The 21,140-nt window shown below is 36.9% G+C and overlaps 2 protein-coding genes and 1 long non-coding RNA gene across 4 annotated transcripts in view; all 3 read left to right on the forward strand.

Annotated features, from left to right (window-relative positions):
• LOC123268136 overlaps positions 1 to 4,868 on the forward strand; it is a 15,244-nt gene extending 10,376 nt beyond the window's left edge. The window contains exon 3 of the long non-coding RNA XR_006510167.1: positions 4,858 to 4,868. This is a non-coding gene — a long non-coding RNA (uncharacterized LOC123268136). The remainder of the gene's footprint in view (positions 1 to 4,857) is intronic.
• The window catches only part of LOC123268101 (neither inactivation nor afterpotential protein C-like), a 599,151-nt gene that overhangs the window by 283,507 nt on the left and 294,504 nt on the right, over positions 1 to 21,140 (forward strand). For both annotated transcript variants that reach the window (XM_044732982.1, XM_044732983.1), the window contains 2 exons: positions 12,523 to 12,698; positions 13,263 to 13,474. In XM_044732982.1, coding sequence (XP_044588917.1) covers positions 12,523 to 12,698; positions 13,263 to 13,474 — 388 coding nt within the window. The remainder of the gene's footprint in view (positions 1 to 12,522; positions 12,699 to 13,262; positions 13,475 to 21,140) is intronic.
• On the forward strand, positions 1,698 to 3,140 carry LOC123268115. The gene is made up of 2 exons (XM_044732995.1): positions 1,698 to 2,279; positions 3,002 to 3,140. The coding sequence occupies exon 1, from the start codon at positions 1,725 to 1,727 to the stop codon at positions 2,274 to 2,276; it is 552 nt and encodes a 183-aa protein (XP_044588930.1). The 5' UTR covers positions 1,698 to 1,724; the 3' UTR covers positions 2,277 to 2,279; positions 3,002 to 3,140.

The raw sequence follows: 21,140 nt of genomic DNA on the forward strand, positions 1-21,140 counted from the left end.
CATATACCACATTCTTCACATACATACAATATACACATTCTAACATACATACATACTTACAATAAGTAAAAAGCTATTTTTTTGTCTACACTAGAAATTTACTAGGAAATTATTTATATGGCAAAACAACAGTTTGCCAGGGTCAGCTAAGTAATATATGTATATATATATATATATATATATATATATATATATATATATATATATATATATATATATATGTATATACTTACCTCAAGAGAACTTGTAAGTCCTTAAAATCCCGTTTTCACAATTCACAATTTTCACGCCTAACTCGGTCGAGATTTAAAAAATACATTCATTAACAATAAAGAACTCTTTTTGTCGCTTTTGAAAAAAAAGGCAATTTGGAGGCGATTCGAAGAAATTTTTTTTTCTCTTTCAAATCCTTTTTATTTATTTAAAAAAAAAAAAAAAAAAAAAAAGAAGAGGAAAAAATAATAATAGTATACGAATCAAAAAATTGGAAGGGAATAATATAATAAGTAGTAACAATAAAGCGCCATCAATCTCGAAGAAGATCATGGAGTTCACGGATGCTGAAAAAAAAAACCTTTTCTTTTACAATTCCTTTTCTCAAAGTTACAAGTAGGAAGAAGTAGAGAACCATAAAAACTTACCGATTAGAAGCTTGGGACGAGCCAAGAAGGTCACGAGCAAGCTCTAGAAGAAACTGTTGAACCTGGCGATAGTCTGCCGGAGTAAGCTCCACTTTGGCAACAACGGAATTCCATAATGGCCGCAGAAATCGAGGAAGAAGCGGCCGGACCAAAGCCAATATTTTACCAAGAAGCTCGAAGGCATCCGAATACGAGTCTGCGGGAAGTGAAGCAAGATCAATCAAATAAGAAATTAGTCTCAAGGTGATCTAGGAATAAATAAAAAAATATATATATATATAATAAAACGCAAGTAGAAACGAAATAATGATAAAATTTCTGCACACGAGTAAAAGAACTTACCGGGAGAGTAAAACACCGAACATACAAAATAAACCGCATCGTGGGAATAAATTGAACTTTGACCCATCCGTCATCATCTTCGAAATCCGCAACGGAGCGACGTGACGCTAAAAAGACACGAAAAAAGTAACGAAATTTTTACCCTTTTTGTCGTTCTTAATGAACTCTTGTCTAGAATATATTAGACTCACCCATTATGCGAAAACAATCCGCAAAAATTCAAAAAGTATATGGTCACTAAATCACGACACAAATAAGCATAAAGTGAATTTTTTCTTCTTATATCACCTTTTATCACTTAAACACACCCATGGAAAATAAATCTCGTGTCACTTAACGAACTTAACTACACTTCATAAAATATAGTTCAATGAATATTCATTTTTTTTATTGACATTCACTATTGTAAAATTATAATAATTTTCTTAAGATGTAAATGACAATTGTAATATTTTTCTTGACTAAAGGGGGGAAATATGTGTAGAGGCTTGAAAAAATTCAAAATTTTTTTTTTTCATAAATCGCTTGTAAAACTATTGAAAAATATACAGTTAAAATTTCAGGTCAAAATTATTATTCGTTCAAAAGTTACAAGCGATTTAGTAAGTGCGCTCGGTACAGCGCCCGAGAACATAATTACCTGAACGGAGCGGTCGGTTAGGGTCGAGTAGGTAGTCATTCATATACTTCCAGGTATATATACTTCTCATGAAAAATGAGATATTGGCAACTTATTTCCATATGATATCAACAGATGATAATCCACAACATGACAAATGTCCAAAGGGTGTAGATAGCTGGTGTAAGTGGAACGAAGCTAAAGCTCTGGGGACAGAACCTCCAAAACATCCGACACCTTTGCATCCTGACGTTCAAAAAGCGATTTTTCCAATTTATCAGGATTTATCCCGGGTAGATTTATTGGAGAGATGTTTAGGAGGCCATACTCAAAATGCTAATGAAAGTTTTAATTCAACTATTTGGCGTATGGCCCCTAAACATTTGCATAGTGGTTTAAAAACTATTGAAATTGCTGCATACTTGGCTGCTTGCTTATTCAATGAAGGCAGTTCAAGTATTTTATTAGTCATGAACGAGTTAGGTCTCATCGTTGGGAACAATAGCTTCAATCACGCACAACAATCCGACAGTCAGCGCGTAACCCGTCAGAATCGACGCAGCTCCTTGGACAGTAAAGAAGCCCGAAAAGCACGAAAAGAAAAGCTACAAGCTCAAAATGAAGCATATGAAGCTGAAGAAGGCTTACAATATGGTGCTGGAATAGCTGATTAATTGGTAAGTTGTTTCAATTCGTTTAATACAACTTTATATTAACCTTTTGGCACCGTGGCTTTATTTACCAGTAACAATTTATCGAAACAAAAATTTTTCATAAAAATTTATCATACAAAATTTATCACATGCAAAAAATTCTCACTCAAAAATTTCTTCATCAAAAAAAGTCTCACAGAGCAAAAATTATCATTTAAAAGTTTCTCAAATATTTTATTTTAACTTTATCATTAAAAATTAATAATTAAATAAATATTAATTTTAATAATAATTAATAATACCAAATAAATTTTGACAATGAGAAATATTGCCTTTGTAAAAATATCGAACAAGAAATTATTGCTGATAATTTATGTCGCGAGAAATTATTGCATGAGAAAAGAGACGGTCACCTTAACTTTTTCATCACTTATTTTTAAACGCGTTTTTCTCGAAACTAGTTTTCAAACTAGTGTACACTCTAGCTTAAAAAGTTTTTAACCAATCATCTTCAAATTTAGTATATTATTTCTTTTACATAATTGTGCTGAATATGAACCTCAATCAGAAGCAATTTTTCATTTTAACTTATTCTTTTATACTAAACAATAAACAAAAAAAAAGGTAAAAAACATGACTTACTTTCACAGCCGTCAAAAAATGAAAATTTTTTTTTTCTTTAAAATGAGGTTCATATAGAAGATACATGTCTAAAAAAAGTTATAATTTTGATGCATTGATTTCAGATAAAAATTATGGCCTCCATGATGTACACCAGTTGCGAAGTCGGACGACAACCTACGAGATGTATCAGCTGATATCTTTACTACTTTTTAAGTTTTATTCTTGTAAATGTAAATTTTTACTCTTCAATATATGTATAAAATAACCCAAAAGTTTGAATAAATAATATTAATTTTTTATACCTTTAAATAATTGATTAAAATCTGCTCGAAAACGGCCATCTACACGTATTTCCCCCCTAAAATGAGTATGCGTTTTCGACGGTAAATGGGCGATTAATGATAAATCTCGGCAATTAAACGGAGCGTAGACGCAGTAAGTAGATTTTAATTAATTATAAATTAAGCAACGAAGCGTCTTCTCAGAGACATAATTAAATACAGAAAGGAAAACATTTTCAGAAATTTTAATTATAACAATAAATTAATTCATTAAATATAAAAAAAAATGAAAAGATAATGAAAAACGACTCTAAGTTGCAGGAGACTTATTTAAATAAATAAAGCATGCGCATTAGCCACTTGACAAGGCATAGACATACATCCACACGCCAGCCACCACGACAGAAAAAAAACGATCGAATTTCCCTTTATTTTCTCTATTTCAGTATCGCAAATACTATTCTTCTCTCTTCAAAAAGAATTTTTGTGTTGAAGAACTAACACTGTACGAAAAATAAAGTATTGATATTAAAATTTCAAAAAAATGCGCGACGCTGGCTGCGCGGTCGTTCGGGAGAAACATATATAGATATATATCGCACATGCTAAACGTCCTATTAACACGCAATACGGAAACACACATAAGATAGTCATATATATACACTTACCTCATATTATACACCTAATTCATAAATCAGTCTAGATATCATTTATGAAAAATATTCCAAAATAATCTATTTTCCTCAATGGAAATATAAATTCTTGTTTCTCTCTGATATTTGAAAATTTTGTGTGGAAAATTAAAGTCAATTGAGAATTTTTTTTTGGGAGGAACAACTTTCATGGGGAAAACAAATAATTCGACACAAATCTACTAGATTATATATATGTATATATATTTTGTGCATAATCACAGTCAAAAAAAAAAATTTTTTTTATACATATATATATATATATATATATATATATATATATATATATATATACATCTATACAAGATGATTCACAATTTTTTTAGAGTCATTCTTCACTAGGCTTCAACATATCTAGAAGGCTAAAACCCAACGCAATTATTAGATTAACGTCGTGCGGGTAATGATAAGGTTCATTGATACACCTCGCGGGTGCGCCAGAGAAAAGGTACCTACGGACCCGTCGGAAGCGAGCGGTATTGTACTCGTGGACCATACCCCTGAGGACGACGGGCATGGGAAGGACCGAAATATGATGAAACTCCACCATGAAAGTAACCCCCTTCTCGGGATTCGGATTGTCGGCAACCAGGGATTTTAGGATATTACACATTCTAAAAATTCCTGGAAAGAAAAACCTAAAATTATGATTATGGTAATTTTAAATTAAGAAAATATCACTTTTATAATAACTTACCCCGCCAGTCATCTCAGCTTCACGTAAACAGCGAAGAAAATGAGGAGTTGAAATATAATTCGACATATTGAATAATATTTTTCACAATGAAAATTTATTTTTTCACTGGTAGAGGTGTGATCACTCGGAGCGGAATAAGTATTCTAATTAAGTAATTATAAGTAAGACCACGGGGTCCGGCATAGATAATGTACTTAAAAAACATCGTCAGCACGTTTGGTGAAGATATACAGATGCAAACGAAAATAATTCTCTCTTTGTATTCTCATATTTCATGAGAATAAATCTACGGTAGGATATGTACTCAGTCGTTGAAAAAATGATTAAGATTTAAGAATAATTCTATTTAGATAACAATAATAATTGGTAGATTAAAAAAAAAAAAAAATTCATAATCAATAATTTTAAGGGTAATTAGATAAGTAATTCGAAATTGTCGTTTCATGCCTAATGGGATTATTCATCAAAGAAAAGTAGAGAAAATCCTGTCGATCCAGAGGAAAATATACAATTTCCTTTGTAAATTAATGCCATAAAAATTTTCCAGAATGAGTATAACAATAAAAAGATTATTACCAGTGATGCTGCTGATCGTCCAGACAACACAGGCATTAATAGGATATGATTGCGGAGGAATTTCAATGAACGTGACAACGATGTCAGCAGTTACAGTAGGAGAGTGCAACATTCCCCTCAAGAACCCGAGAGAAGAAGCTGTATAGCGGAATTCGGAAATACAGAAGTGCGGGAGTGTAGAGTAACGAACGGAAGACAAGAATACATTTATGAACTTGATTACAGACAATGCAAAAAGTTACAAGAAGACGGGAGTTTAAGAATGGGTGATTCAGGGTTTATAGAGGGAGTAAAAAGAAATAGTACGGATTTTCGGACCATAATATTAGCAGGAAAAACAACAGTGGGTGGAAAATGCACGGGAGTTTCATACAGCGATCCATTTGGCACCTGGGATGGAGTTATCGTGGCGACCGTAAAAATTACAATCAAAAATTATTTTGCAACCATTGAACGAGCCAGCAGCAGGATAATTTTAGGAAGCGGGTCAAGATGCGACTGGGCAGAAGGGGAGTGTATCGACCAATCAGAGAATTACGTGTTTTGGGAAGTTATCAGGGATGATTCTTGTACGGTAAATCACCTCACATTATACGAGGGTCCAGGACTAATTCTATCGGGTGAACCAGGAGAACCCGAAATCTATACGTTAAACACGGAGGAGACCATTTTCGCGCTATCAAAGAAAATGGAAAAAGAAGTTTGTGGCTGCAAATTAATACAAACAGAGCACCCGAAATTATTAATCAGAATAATAAAACCAGGAGAACGGGGAGCGAGAACACGACCAATTGCAACGCAAGACTTAGATATTTTCACATACATAAATTCGAAATTTATATATGTAGAAAAACATATCAAACGTCAAATGAAAGCTTTGTACAGGGATATATTGCTACACAAATGTGAAGTAGAGAAGCAAGTAATTTCCAATGCACTCATGTTTTCGGGACTTAAACCAGAAGAGTTCGCCTACGCTATAATGAAGGGCCCAGGATATTACGCTAGTCTCACCAAAGAAATAATATATATAATATATTTAATAAAATGCGGAGCTGTGGAATCGACATTAAGGAAGACACAGGACTGTTACCAAGAACTACCGGTGAAATATAGAAACAAGAGTTGGTTCCTAACTCCGAAGTCTAGGATGCTGATCAAAGAGGGAACGATGGTGGACTGTAATCAGCTGTTGGCAGTCGGATACAAAATAGACGGAGCATGGATTACAATGAAACCCGACTTTGAAGATACTGTCAGACCACAAACATTGATCCCATTAACGACACCAACTCGGAGCTATGAAGATCTAAAACATCTGGCAACGAGTGGAATATACACGGAAAAAGATCTTGAAAAATTAAGAAACAGAATAATGCTACCAGTGGAAACACCGGTAACAGTAAACACCATAGTAAGAGGAGCCACCGGAAGGACAATTTCAGGAAATTCGGGGATATCCATGGCAAAGTTCATTAACAAGGCAGACATCGAAAATTTCGCAAAAAAACAGTGGGAGAAATTTTGGGGAGGATTCTTGGTATTTGGTACAGCCAGTGCTGGAGTAATCGGAGTAATCATGGTATTAAAATTCTCAAAGATAATAATCGATACGGCAGTTCATGGATATACGCTACACAGAGCCTACGGTTGGAGTCTATATCTGCTAGGAGCAATATTATCCTCCATAACTCACTTATTGTCGCATCTAGCCAAGGAGCCTCTGAGAAACAACGAGGAAGAAAAAACGAGGCGACAAAAAGGAAATCTGGAGGAAACCAGGGAAGAAGAGTTGCGATTCTATAAGAAAGACATTTACTTTAGCATTAAGCCACAATACATACACATATACACATAAATATGCATAATCGTAACACAAAAAAAAAAAAAAAAAAAAAAACGGGGAAAGGGTGTGAGTTGTTCATGTTTATTATCATTCCAGTGCCTTGATGGAGCCAACTCGGGGATCCTTGTCTAGGGTCATCGCTTTGAACAATAGAAGGGGATTGTACTCAAAGGATATAGGAGAGTATCGGCCATTCGCCCGCACCAAAACAATTATAACCTTTATGAACATCGAGGACGAGGAAAGGAAAATCGGAATTTTGGAAGAGAAGATAAACGAGGTAGCGAAAGAAGAATCGAGCAGCCAATGCAGGAAATGGAGAGAACAGATCAGACGAATGAAGGCCCGAATGCGCGACAGTATCCACCGCTGCAGTATACGGGAAGCATTTACCACTCCTGAAATTCTGCAGTACCATCAGGAAATCTTTAAAATCAAGGAAAATGGAGAGAAGTTAAGAAGAACAGAGGAAGGCGAATGGATTATCAACACCAATCAGGAAAGTTTAAAAATAGGAAACGGAACCATTTGGGAGGAAATAGAAGCTGAAATTGTATTACTGGACAAAAGCACTGCGACAGTATTTTTTGCTGCTCTAGCAGCATTCGAAGGTCAAGCAATTCGTGACATATATTCGCCAGCTGTTATAAAACGTGGATTAGAAGAAATTTTGGAAGAAAATAGCAACTCAGATCTATTGACGAAAATGAGCAACGACGGTATAAGGTTATTGTTGGGAATCATTGACATCGAAGTGATAATTTTTCATCAGCAAATAATTTATAAATACACAATTCCACTAATACAACGAACAAGTTACAGACTAATTAGACATTATTCTTTTCCGACACAGATAGACTTAGCACCAGGATTTGGCTCGATTATCAAGCCTACTACCCCCTTTACGGCGATCAACAATGTCAGGTGATGAGAGGACAATTTTTGGCCACCCGGACGGCGATAGTGAGGACAACCAGCAAGACGGAAGAATGTGAAGTGGCATTGTGGAAGAAGTCACGAGATATTAATCTACAAAATTGTGATTTAAGGGTTGTGCAAATTAAGGAAACATTTTGGACAAAATTAATGGGAATAAACGCATGGTTGTTCGCAACTCAGGAAGCTGACATAGTAAAAGTTGAGTGTCAACCAAATAAATCACTGGAATTAGAAGTGCGCTGAACTGGAGTAGTCTGGATGGCTCCTGGCTGCGAAGGAATGATAGGAGAAATGAGATTCACAACCACACAAGAAACGACGGTCGCTACGGAAATATCTGAAGAGATTTTAACTTGGCCAAGAATAGATGAGGAACTGGAAAAATTTGCCAAGGAATTGCAAGTGGATCTACTCCATGTTCTAGAAGAAATCAGCGAAGAAAATAAAATACAATTCTTAGAAGGTATAAAATTTCACCGAATCTGGGGTACAATCAAACAAAAAGGGTTGAATCAGAATGTACATTCGGCGTCCTACGGAATAAGATCTCCATTAGTATACATTGAAATACTAAATTTTTCTTTGTTTAAAAATTTAATTATTTAAGTCACTAAGTCCTCGCGGATAGGCAAATAATCACTTAAATTTCATAAAATGGGATACGCTGCTCTGGGATGTTCCGCTCCCTGACTACTGAGTGTGTTAATCTTTTTATGATAATTTTATTCTTTTGACAAAAGTTCTCACCTGAGCCAGTTAATTTATTTTACTTACTTACAATATTTTTGCTGCAAAGATGACCCTTTATTCCTTGACTGACCCTCTGATAGATTATAAATAATAGTGGTAATAGATGTTGATAGTCTTAACAACGAATGATGATCGGCGACAAGGATTATTATAAAAACTTGACTTTATTGCACCAATTCAACACTTTAAACAAAACTTATAATATCTCGGTAACGCAACTAACGAATTATTTATAAAACAGTATTTATTTATCTTAAGTATCGAAGGTGGTCTCTGGAAGACGGTGGAATAGCAATAAAAATTAATGAAAATGATATTGATAATCGATGGGTGGTACCATATAATCCTGTTTTGTCACGTACTTTCAAAGCTCATATCAATATTGAGTATTGCAATTCAGTTAAATCGATCAGATACATCTGCAAGTACGTAAATAAGGGTTCTGATCAGGCAGCGTTTACCTTTGAAAATTTAGATGAGGTTTCTAGGTATCAAGCAGGACGATACATAAGCAGTTCTGAAGCAGTCTGGCGTATTTTCGGTTTTCACATTCATGAGAGATATCCTTCTATTGTTTATCTTGTTGTTCATCTAGAAAATGGTCAAAGAGTTTATTTCACAGAAGAGAACATTGTTTATAAAATCGCGAATCCAAAGAAAACAACGCTTATAGGTTTTTTCGATCTCCGTAAAGTAGATGGTTTTGCGCGAACTCTTTTGTATAGTGAAGTTCCAGGTTATTACGTTTGGAGAAACAATGAATTTATTAGGAGGAAAAAAGGAAAAGTCGTGATAGGTTTTCCAGAAATTAAAAAAGATCATGTGTTGGGTAGAGTGTATACTGTTCATCCCGGTAATGCTGAATGCTACTATTTACGCCTTCTCCTACATGAGATTCGTGGTCCTACTTCATTCAATGATTTAAAAACTGTAGAAGGGGTAGAGCATCCGACTTTTCAAACAACTTGCAGAGCACTTGGATTATTGGAAGACGATATTAACTGGGATCGTACTTTAGAGGAAGCTTCTATTTTCGATTCTCCTTATAAAATTAGAGAGTTATTCGCGATTATGTTGGTTTTTTGTCAAGTGGGAGATCCGATAAAATTATGGACAAAGTACCGGAAAAGTTTGAAAGAAGATATCAAAAGACAAATGGAAAGAGAGAGTAGAGATGTTTAACTGATCGTTGATATCGTTGACAACCAGTGTCTTATCCTTCTTGAAGATATTGTTACATCAATGTCAGGTAAGTCATTGTTAGAATTTGGGCTTCCAGAACCATTAAGAGAGCAAAGCAACGTTATTAACAACCGTCAGTACATGAATGAATTGGCTTATGATGTTTCTCAGTTGATCGAAGCAGTTTCCGTAGGGGTTTCGAAATTAAATGACGATCAGAAACAAGTTTATGATGAAGTCTTGAACAGTATTGATTCTAATTCAGGGAAGTTATTTTTTCTTGATGCTCCTGGTGGAACTGGAAAAACTTTCTTGATCAATCTTCTGCTTGCTAAAATTAGAAGTAGAAAAAATTTTGCTGTTGCTGTTGCTTCGTCAGGGATTGCAGCTACGTTAATTGATGGAGGCAAGACGGCGCACTCAGCTTTTAAACTACCTCTCAACTTGAATCATTCCGATAATCCCATTTGTAATATCTCAAAGCAAAGTGACATGGCGCATGTACTCAGAGAAACAAAAATTATAGTGTGGGATGAGTGTACTATGGCCTACAAGAAAGGTGTTGAGGCTCTTAATCAGACACTTCAAGACATTAGAGAAAATAATCGACTTATGAGTGGGTTGACTATTCTTTTAGCTGCCGACTTCAGACAAACTTTACCTGTTGTACCACGAGGGACACGTGCAGATGAAATTAAAGCCTGCCTAAAATCTTCAATTTTATGGCCTAATATAAAAGTCTTATCGTTGAAAGTTAATATGAGGGTATGTCTTCAAAATGACTTGAGAGCGAAAGACTTTTCAGAATTATTGATTGACATAGGTAACGGAAATCTCCCAGAAGAAGAAGGAAAAATAACTATTCCAAGTAACCTTTGTGAAACTGTGGGAGAGTTGATCACTTTGATTAATAGAATATACCCGAATATTCAACGTGGTGCATTAGATAGTTTATCATGGTTAAAAGAAAGAGCTATTCTGACTCCAACAAATGAATCAGCTGATAGAATTAATACCTTATTGCTAGAACAACAAACAACTGAACATATGAAGTATGAGTCTGTGGATACAGTCATAGAAGTAGAGAAAACTGTTCATTATCCTGTTGAGTTTCTCCATACACTTAACCCGCCAGGCATACCACTTCATATTCTTCATCTAAAGATTGGTACACCGATAATGTTGTTGCGTAACTTGAATCCTCCCAAATTGTGTAATGGCACCAGACTACAGGTAAAAACTCTACGGAAAAATTTAATTGAAGCGACCATTTTTACAGGAAAGTATGAGGGCGAAAATGTATTCATTCCAAGAATACCTTTGATTCCATCAGATTATCATTTTGAATTTAAGCGTTTGCAGTTTCCAGTTAGAGTTTGCTTCGCGATGACTATTAATAAAGCTCAAGGGCAGAGTTTAAAATTAGCTCGTGTAGATTTGCAAAGTGAATGTTTTTCCCATGGTCAATTTTATGGAGCATGTTCAAGAGTAAGTTCCTATGAAGATCTCATCATTCTTCAACCAGAGAAGCGAACGAAAAATGTTGTATATAAAGAAGTTTTAAACTTGTAAGTACATTATTTTAGATTTTATATATTTTTAACAATTATTATAAGTAATCATATGATAATAGTATGTACTTAAATGTAATAATTGAAAGAAATAAATTAACGTGATAAAAAATAAAAATTTCGTTGATATTTATAAAAATTGCTATACATAAAAAATAAAGAACATCAAAGTGAAATTTACTAAAAAATATAACTCAATGGGTTTAAAAAATTAAAAAAAATTTTTTTTTTTAAATAAAAAATTTTCAGAATATATCTTTATTTTCATGTTGGTAATTTTTACATGGTTTAGGCCTACTTGGGACCAGCCATGTAAAATAATGGGAACGCATCTCACTACACAGTACCTTATGGGTGATGCGGAAATCTGTGTAATGACAGATTTACTGACTAACTGACCCATTGATTGATTGATTGTTAATAATAAAATACTTTTCTTATATATTTAATACTCGCTAACATCGGTCATCACAAACAATCACTTTTCTCTAATTCAAAATTTATATTCATTATCTTTTTGAAATTAATCATTTTGTTTATATTTTTCGTCTAGGTTACACCATAAAATTTTATTGTATGCCCAGCGAAGCGGGCGGGTATCAGCTAGTATATATATATATATATATATATATATATATATATATATATATATATATATATATATATTTATATTTATATATTATATCTATATTATATAGAGATGAGCGTTTAGAATTTTATCTTAAACTATGTAGAATTTAACTCAAATTAATGCACTGGAACTTGTCGCTAAAAAAAATTACTAAGTCTTCTTTTACGGCCCCTTACGACCTCGCAAAATACTGATGAAGTTATGTTGAATACCTCTCAACTAATTAAAATAGGATTACATGTTCAAAATTTGTAGCTATCAAAAAATACTTTGAGCTCAAAAATTCAATTTCACATCATTTTCGAGCTTTGTGCAAATTAAACACACTTTCAAGCGCAAAGCTCGAAAATAAGACAAAATATTATGGAAAGGCCTTCTAAGTCGACCATTCCCCAGATTTTATTTGTAGAGTTGTTAACAATTATGATTTAATTAAACTTGAAAAGTAACCAAGCAAAATGCTTATTTTATTTTTTAGCTTATAGAGGACATGTTTTGAGAAAGGAACTACACACTCAGAAAAGAACAATGGAATATAATACATTCATTCTTATACAATTTTACTGCATTAAGTGGAAACTTAAAAGTGTTTATCAAATTCTTTTGCAGTATCGAGCAATACGTTTCCATCAACTTGTTCAAATGTCACAGCAAGTATGGCTTTATATCAATATGTATAATTCTTCTGTTCGTGTGTATGTTAGTGAACTCCTCCTGAATGGCTAGACCGATTTTGATGAATTTTTTTGTATGTTCCGGTGAATTCAAGAATGGTTCAGATTGACAATTCAGTCCACTAGAAAATGTTTATTTGATCAATTTTTTTATTCCTAAATTGTTGTTGATCTTGCAATATTTTGCATTGGATCCGGCAGACAGCGCTGCTATCGAAATGATAAATATTTATAAATATTTAATTTTAATTTCTCTGTCTCACGATAGTAGGCACTCCGATCAAAATCAGGAAAATTTTATGTTTTTGTATTAAAATGGATCACGTGCTAATAAAATATAACATTGTAACAACGTTACAATAAAAATATCCATCAAAACGGTCAAAACTGTAACAGCTTATATAAAAAAGTTTAAAATGTTCAAATTTGACTATGTAGAACACAACGTCTGTTAGGTCCGCTAGTTATAATTGAATTTTAATGTTACAAAATCTTGCATGCTAAGTCAAAAGTTTAATCTATTAATTAATCAATGATTCACTAGGTTCACTTATTCAACCGATCCTGGGCTCATCGAATAAGTACGGAAAATCCACAAATTGACATGAATAACATTGAGCTCAATGTTGAAAAAGATCGATATCTAGGACGAAAGCCTCGCTCAGTCTACAAATTACCGTTCAATTTCTACCAGGATTTTCTAAATTTCGATGCGGCACATCTAACTGAACAATCGGAAAAACTAAGAAAAAATGGGTAATTTTCTAAATGGCACAAATCTTAAGCGTTTATGTAGTATAGCTTAAATTATATTGTCCAGACTCAATATGCATAATAATATGCACAAAAAAAACGAACATTTATTGTTAAATATAGATGAAGGATATTTACTTCAAGTCAAATGAAAAAAGATTATAACGAGCATTGAATAAAAGACATGGGTGGTTCTGTTGTCACTATTACTATTTGATAAAAAGTTTTTGAAATTTATAATTTAAAAATTTTTTTTTTGCGGTTTTTTATCTTATTTTTTTATACAAACGAAAATGCAAAAGAAGTCGACTAAAATCATTAAATATTGGTAAAACTAAAATCTTAGGGTCTTGTGATTCTATTAATAAAATTTCTTAATATATTAAATAAATTTCAGGCATTCTCAAGTACGTTACACAACTAGTGAGTAACTAAGAAAGGGGAAAAGATTGAAAAGAAAAGGAAAAATGTAGACATTGAATAAATGACTTCAAAATATCACATTACTTTATTTTAAAATATCAAATTAATTTATCCTCTATCCTATCCAATATTTTTAAAAACATTTTTTTTGATATTTTCACTCAATCAAAAAAAATGATGACGTTCCTTTAGGATTTTTAATGGATACAGTGATAGGTTATGTTAATAATTGAACTTGAGGATAATTTACCAGGTATATTGCAACGATTCACGACAAAAATACATCACCCGGAGCCACGTGCACTCAGGACGGGGTTAGGTCGGAATAATGGTGTCCACTACTGCATTTTGGATATCAGAGTTGAAGTTCAAAGGGTAGTACTGGGGTAGAAGGCCCTGAAGATTTGCGAAGGAATACGAAGGAAATCTTCGGGAAATAGAAAAGTGTGAAAAAAAGTGCAAAGGGGCCATAATTTATAGCTGAATTTGTCATTAAAGACAAATTTGGGGACTGGAGAAATAAAGGGTAGAGGGGGAAGGGGGGACCTTACTCAGTAGGAATTTTTCGGTAACCGAAAAAATAATCCAGAAAGCCCAGACCGGGACTCGAAGCCGGATCGTTTAGTTACGCGCCAAAGGCTCTACCAGTTGAGCTATCCGAGACATTGTCCGTAACTACCATTCAGTCACCTAATAAGACCTACCGAGTAATAAACACCACCGTCCATCTTACGGTAAAGAGATAAGGTAATAAGGTAATAAGGTAATAAGCCTTCGTGACGTCAGCGGGCCCGAGAGTACAGCTGGCCATGCTGACGTCAGGTCCTCTATAGCTTGGGTTTATTGCACATAGAAAAAAGAGTAATAAACAGGAAAGGTTTGAGGAAAGTTGTTGGGAAAAAACTCATCGGAAAAACCCATAAACCGGAGACAAAAGGCTTCAACTTAATCCTTTTGCAACTGAAAATTTAAAACTAAATTATTCTATTGAATTAACTACATCTTACAATTTGAAATCTTTACTGTAGCCTAAATGCCTCACAAAAAAATCTTAATTTTCTAAATTTTTAACTAATTTTTAAACAATTTTAATGTCAGCGGTCACATGACCGCCACATCACCCCCCTACCAGTGAATGAGCTCACGAAAAACCACCCTGAAGGCGGTCCGGGAAGCGTACACGTCTTCCTGTTTGCGTACGCCACGCGTCTTCTTCTGGAAGTCCTTGAGTTGGCGTCTGATGGCCGCTACTGTGCATGCTTGGCGTTGCTGATGGTGTCGACGGGCTAAACATCGTCGGCTCGTCTGGTGCTAGGTCTACCAGCTCTGGTGTGGACGGAGCTCGGTAGTCCGCTGGTGGTTGGTCTGAAGATATTGGACCTGGTTCTGGCTAGTCGGAAGAATCCGCCATCACGTATACTGGTTTGAGTCGGTCGATTGAAACGGTCACGTCGTGACCTCTTACATGGACCACGAATGTTTGCTCCTTGCGCTTGATTACTTTGAACGGTCCTTCATATGGGCTTTGTAATGGCGCCTTGGGACCATCGTAAAGTTTGCTTCGAATTGTCTGCCCTGGTCCGTGGTAACTAAGCGGAGTCCCAAATCTGACGATCCAGGTTTCGTACAACGCACGTGGTACGGCTTCTGGCCACCGCGTAAAACGGTCTACTATAGTGAGACAATACCTGCATCCTTCCGATGTTGACATGATGACAATGTCCAAGTGGACATGCTCGAACCTCGTTAATGGCGATGCGAAAAATCCAATGGGTGTTGAGACGTGCCTTGATACCTTTGAACGTTGGTACTGGATACACTGCCGAGCCCATTGCTTGCAGTCTGCTTTAATCGACGGCCAGACATAACGCTGTGTTATGAGTTTGATTGTCGCGTTCGCACCAGGATGCGATAAACGGTGCACTGCATTGAAGGCGACTTTTCTAAATGGAGTCGTGATGAATGGGCGTGCTACCGGTGTTGAAACGTCGCAGAAAATGAAAACGTCTATACCTGGAAATAACATCTTTTTGATTTGTAATGCTGAGTTATTGTTACCTTGTATAAACTCTTGTAGTTCTTCATCGTCTTTTTGAGACTCCGCCAGAGCCGCGTAATCAATCGTGGCTTCTAGCTCTTCGATCCGGAATAAGGCGTTGGCTACAACGTTGTCTGGACCTGGAATGTGGCGGATGTCTTTCGAGAACTGACTGATGAAATCTAAATAGCGGAATTGGTGAGGTGAACATTGGCTTGACTTCTTGTGAAGGGCAAAGGTAATCTGCTTGCGATCTGTGTAGATCGTGAATTGCTTTGCCTCGACCATATGTCTGAAGTGTTTGACTGCTTGGTAGATAGCCAAAAGTTCTCGATCGTATGCCCCATATTTCTGCTCGGTTGGGCTTAATTTCTTTGAGAAAATATCCAGAGGTTGACATTATCCTTTGACTTGTTTCTGGAGAACTGCTTCGATGGCAAAGTCAGATGCGTCGGTGAAAATCGCCAGTGGAGCATCTGCTTCTGGATGAGCTAGCAAGGTAACTTCGGCGAGGCTGTCCTTGCATGCTTCGAAAGCCTTCATTGCTTCAGGGTTCCAGGGTGCCGGTATGTTTCCTTTAATGTTACCCTGGAGTAGATTGTTTAAAGGTGCCTGGACTGCAGCTGCTTTGGATATAAATCTGCGATAAAAATTAATCATACCCAAAAATCCTCGGCGTTTCTTTGCTGTATCGGGCAGTTTGAAAGCCTTTATTGCCTCGACCTTCTCAGAAAGTGACTGCGTACCTGCGCTGGATACTAAATAACCGAGAAATTCAATTTGTGATTGTCCAAATACACACTTACTTGAGTTCACTACCAGTCCGTATTTTTTGAATCGCTCGAAAACGATGCGGAGATGCTTCATGTGCTCCTCCAGTGTTTCTGATGCGATGAGAATGTCGTCGATGTATGCGAAGACAAAATCCAGACCTTGTAGTACCTCTTCGATGAAGCGTTGGAAGGTCTGAGCTGCAATGCGTAATCCAATGGTCATGTATAGGAACTCGAAGAGTCCAAACGGTGTGATGATGGCTGTCTTCGGAATGTCTTCTTCTGCCATGGGTATCTGGGTGTATGCCCTGGAGCTATCTATTTTTGAAAAAAACTTCTTACCCGCCAGATGCTGAGAAAAATCCGGGATATGTCGTACTCCGTACTTATCTGCGTACGTCCGCACGTTAAATGCGCGATAATCACCGTAGGCTCACGATTCGTCGTCTCCTTCCTTGGGAACCATGTGAAGAGGCGATGCCCACGATCCTTTTCCTGGACGGGCGATACCCATCTGAACAATCTTATTGAACTCCTTTTGGGCTGCTCTAAGTTTGTCTGGAGCTAGCCGTCACGGTATTTGGGCGACTGGAGGACCTGGTGTAGTTAAAATGTAATGTTTAGTGTTATGCTTTACCTGCCGGGGTGCGCCATCTAGGCGTGTGATCTCCGGAAACTCTCGCAGTAAATCGTAAAACATTGATGACCCGCTGATCGTTTTATGCTTGGTTCTTCGCACTCGGTCACCTTTCCTTTGAAGGTAAGCAGAGAGGTCGAGTCGATCAGCTGGCTATTCTGCAGGTCTGGCAAGAGTCCGTAGTAAGCCAAAAAATTTGCGCCGAGGATTGGCTTGGAGACGTCTGCGATGACGAACCTCCAAGTGAAGTCGCGTCCTAGTCCGTTGCTGAGCGAAAGCGTGACAAACCCGTATGTTGCTATCAGGGTGCCGTTGGCTGCTGAAAGTTCGTATGAGGACTTTGCATGCGAGACACGGAGTCGTTGTCGGGGGAAAACGCAATTCAGCGGAAATCGACGTTGTTTTTTAAGGTTAAGGACTCATTAGTTTTTGAAGTTTATCGATAGAGCCATTTAAAATTTATTTCAAAAAAACCACTTTTTAAAAAAGTTTTTTTTACAGTTTTTTTAGATTTTTCGGAATCCATCGGTCTAAATCGGTCTAAATTAGATTCAAAATCTAAGTTTGGCCATGCTCTTCCGAATGGCACCAACTGCGATGAAATCGGTCTAACCATTCAAAAGTTATAGGAAGTTTACATACTTACATAGACACTCTCACACACACACACACACACACACACACACACACACACACACACACACACACACACACACACACACACACACACACACACACACACATGGGATTGCATCGTGCAAGCCCTTCAAGAGATGAACGTATCAGGATACCTACGAAGGATAGTCGCTAGCTACTTCACAGATAGAGTCCTGAGATATGACACGAAGAATGGTCCAAAGGAGTATGATGTTACTGGAGGTGTACCGCAGGGTTCTGATCTCGGTCCACTTCTCTGGAATGTCATGTACAACGGATTGCTGAGACTGAAACTACCAAGAAACGTCAAACTGGTAGCGTACGCGGACGACGTAGCCGTAGTAATAGTCGCCAAGCATCTTGATGAGATAAAACATATGTTCGCTATCACCTTTGAGCGAATTAACCAGTGGATGGACACAGTAAATTTACAACTGGCTAAACAGAAGACCGAGGCTGTACTTATCACTAGCAGAAAAGTGGTGGAAACGATCAATCTAAACGTCGGAGACCAAGAAATCACATCCCAACCATTCATTCGATATCTGGGAGTGATGCTCGATGCCCGACTTAACTTTAAACAACAAGTTGAACACGTGACCACCAAAGCATCGGCAGTAGTAGCCAACCTAGTACGATTGATGCCCAACATCGGTGGCCCGAAGCAGACAAGGAGGTCATTGCTATCATCAGTAGTTACATCGGTCCTCACATATGGTATATCCATTTGGGCCGACGCACTTGAGATCCAAGAATCATGGAGGAAAGCATGTCCAGTTTACCGACAGAGCGCGCTAAGAGTAGCCAGCGCCTTTCGAACAATATCAGAGGAAGCAGTGTGTGTCATTTCCGGAACTTTGCCGCTCAGAGTCCTAGCTGAGGAAAGACGTAACCTTTACCAACGAAAGAGGACAACCGCACAAAGTGCCGAGGAACTCAGAGCTAAAGAACGGCAGAACAGCATCGCGCGATGGCACTCGCAGTGGGACGCCGCGACAACAGGGAGATGGACACACCGTCTCATACCAAGGATTGACGTTTGGCTTAACCGGAATCACGGCGAGGCCAACTACTATCTGACCCAGATGTTGTCAGGACACGGCTGTTTCCGGGAGTACCTTTATCGCTTTAAGCACGATGATTGCCCAGAGTGTCCGTCTTGCCCAAGAGTTGCTGAAAATGCGGAGCACGTTTTCTTTGAGTGCCCTCGTTTTAACCCACAGCGTGATGAGTTAGAGAAGATCCTGAACAAGAAAATCACACCAGAGTCAATAGTAGAAGAAATGCTGTCATCCGAAGCTGCCTGGAACGCCACAAGCACGTTTACCACCGAAGTGCTTACAGAGCTGCGTTCCATTGAAAGAAAAAGGGCAAATGACAGAAACTCGAAGGAAGGAAAAATAACACCTTAGCCACCAGAAGGAATAGCAGTAGCTAGATCCTCCCCTCACGAAGTAATGCCTGACGGCGGTTTCCATGAGGGATTAGAGGAAAGAAGAAAAGGGGTTTAGGGTTTAGTGGGTAGGGGCGTTAGCGTCGAGTTTTAGTATGACGCTGCGTCGAGTCGCCACATATCCAGGCCGAACAGCTATGCCTGGAATCCGTAAGAAGGATTCCCCCCCCTAAGATAAAAAAACACACACACACACACACACACACACACAAACCACAGCGAGATGAGCTGGAGATTATCCTAAAAAAGAAAATCCAACCAGAGACAATAGTAGAAGCAATGTTGTCATCAAGAGCCTCCTGGAACGCCATCAGCACATTTGCAACAGAAGTTCTCATAGACTTGCGTTCCATTGAAAGAAGAAGAGCAAATGATGTTTTGTCGAAAACTATCCACTTATAAAATTTACGCTAGCTTTTAAGCTAACTAGATTCAATTAATAGTGAAATACTAATTAATTGACGTAAAATGTCAGTGCAGAGACTGATTGATTGATTAGAATTATTAGTGTAGGAACTAATTAGATAATTCGATATCAGAATCGAATAGTTGATAAAATTTGATTTGATAGAATGATGATTAAATATTTAGCAATGAATTTAATATAATTTATTACAAATATGGCGTGTTAACTATGGATTGACTAAAGCCGCGTGGCTGATGCAATCCTTTGTTGAAATGGCGCGTAATGACCGCGTGGCGTCACTTATTAATTTTAAATAATTTAATTCACTGAACAGTTACTAATGATTTTTAATGATTTGAGAATTAAATTGGTAATTGAAGTTAATGAAATTAATAGTATTTAATGAATATTTTAAGTGTTCAAGTAAATGCGTAGTATAAGTGATAAATCAGAAAACGATTGACACAGAGTAGTCGTACTAGTACAAGCGTCCAAGCACAACTGCTTGCTACCGACCTCGTGAGCCGGCTTCTCTCCCGCTAACCAAGGCGCGCATGAGCGACAGCCATGGTGTGACACGATTTTTCACGAGTTGGAGCGATCAAGCCCGAAGGCGCAACTCCTCTTATGAATTTTTATTAAATGTCTTTTCTATCGGTTAAACGTACTCCCCCCGTTGCGAAGGCTGAGCAAGATGTTATGAATAGTGTTTACAATTAGTTACATCACATGATTACAATGTTTTGATTTTATAAAATTTAAGAATTGATTGGTAAAGGACATAATAGAGTGATATTCCGTATGTATATCCCTTGAGCCGTTCGGATTGAAGCTACTCTTGTCACATCATCATCTCCTGGATGAATGTCGACTACCACTCCCAGCTGCCACCGCATACATGGTTGGTTTTTGTCCATCAATAAGACGATTTGATTGATTGAAATTTCTCCTTGAGAGGAATGCCATTTTTTCCGAATTTGAAGTTCATGGAGGTATTTCAAATACCAACGTCTCCAAAAGTCTTGTCTAGCCTTGACAATGAATTGCCAAACATTGAGTCTATTATCTGGAACATCAGAAAAATCATTTTCAGGCAGCATTGTGAGAGGACGTCCTATTAACATATGAGCAGGCGTTGAGGCAATAGGATCATTAGGATCACTAGATAGAGAACAGAGAGGACGAGAATTTAGTATAGATTCTATTTGAATAGTTAGAGAATTCAATTCTTCGAAAGTGAGAAGTTGGTCCTTTACCATTCGTTTAAAGTGGTGTTTGAAAG

This window comes from Cotesia glomerata, linkage group LG6, assembly GCF_020080835.1.
Source record: "Cotesia glomerata isolate CgM1 linkage group LG6, MPM_Cglom_v2.3, whole genome shotgun sequence".
NCBI lineage: Eukaryota > Metazoa > Arthropoda > Insecta > Hymenoptera > Braconidae > Cotesia > Cotesia glomerata.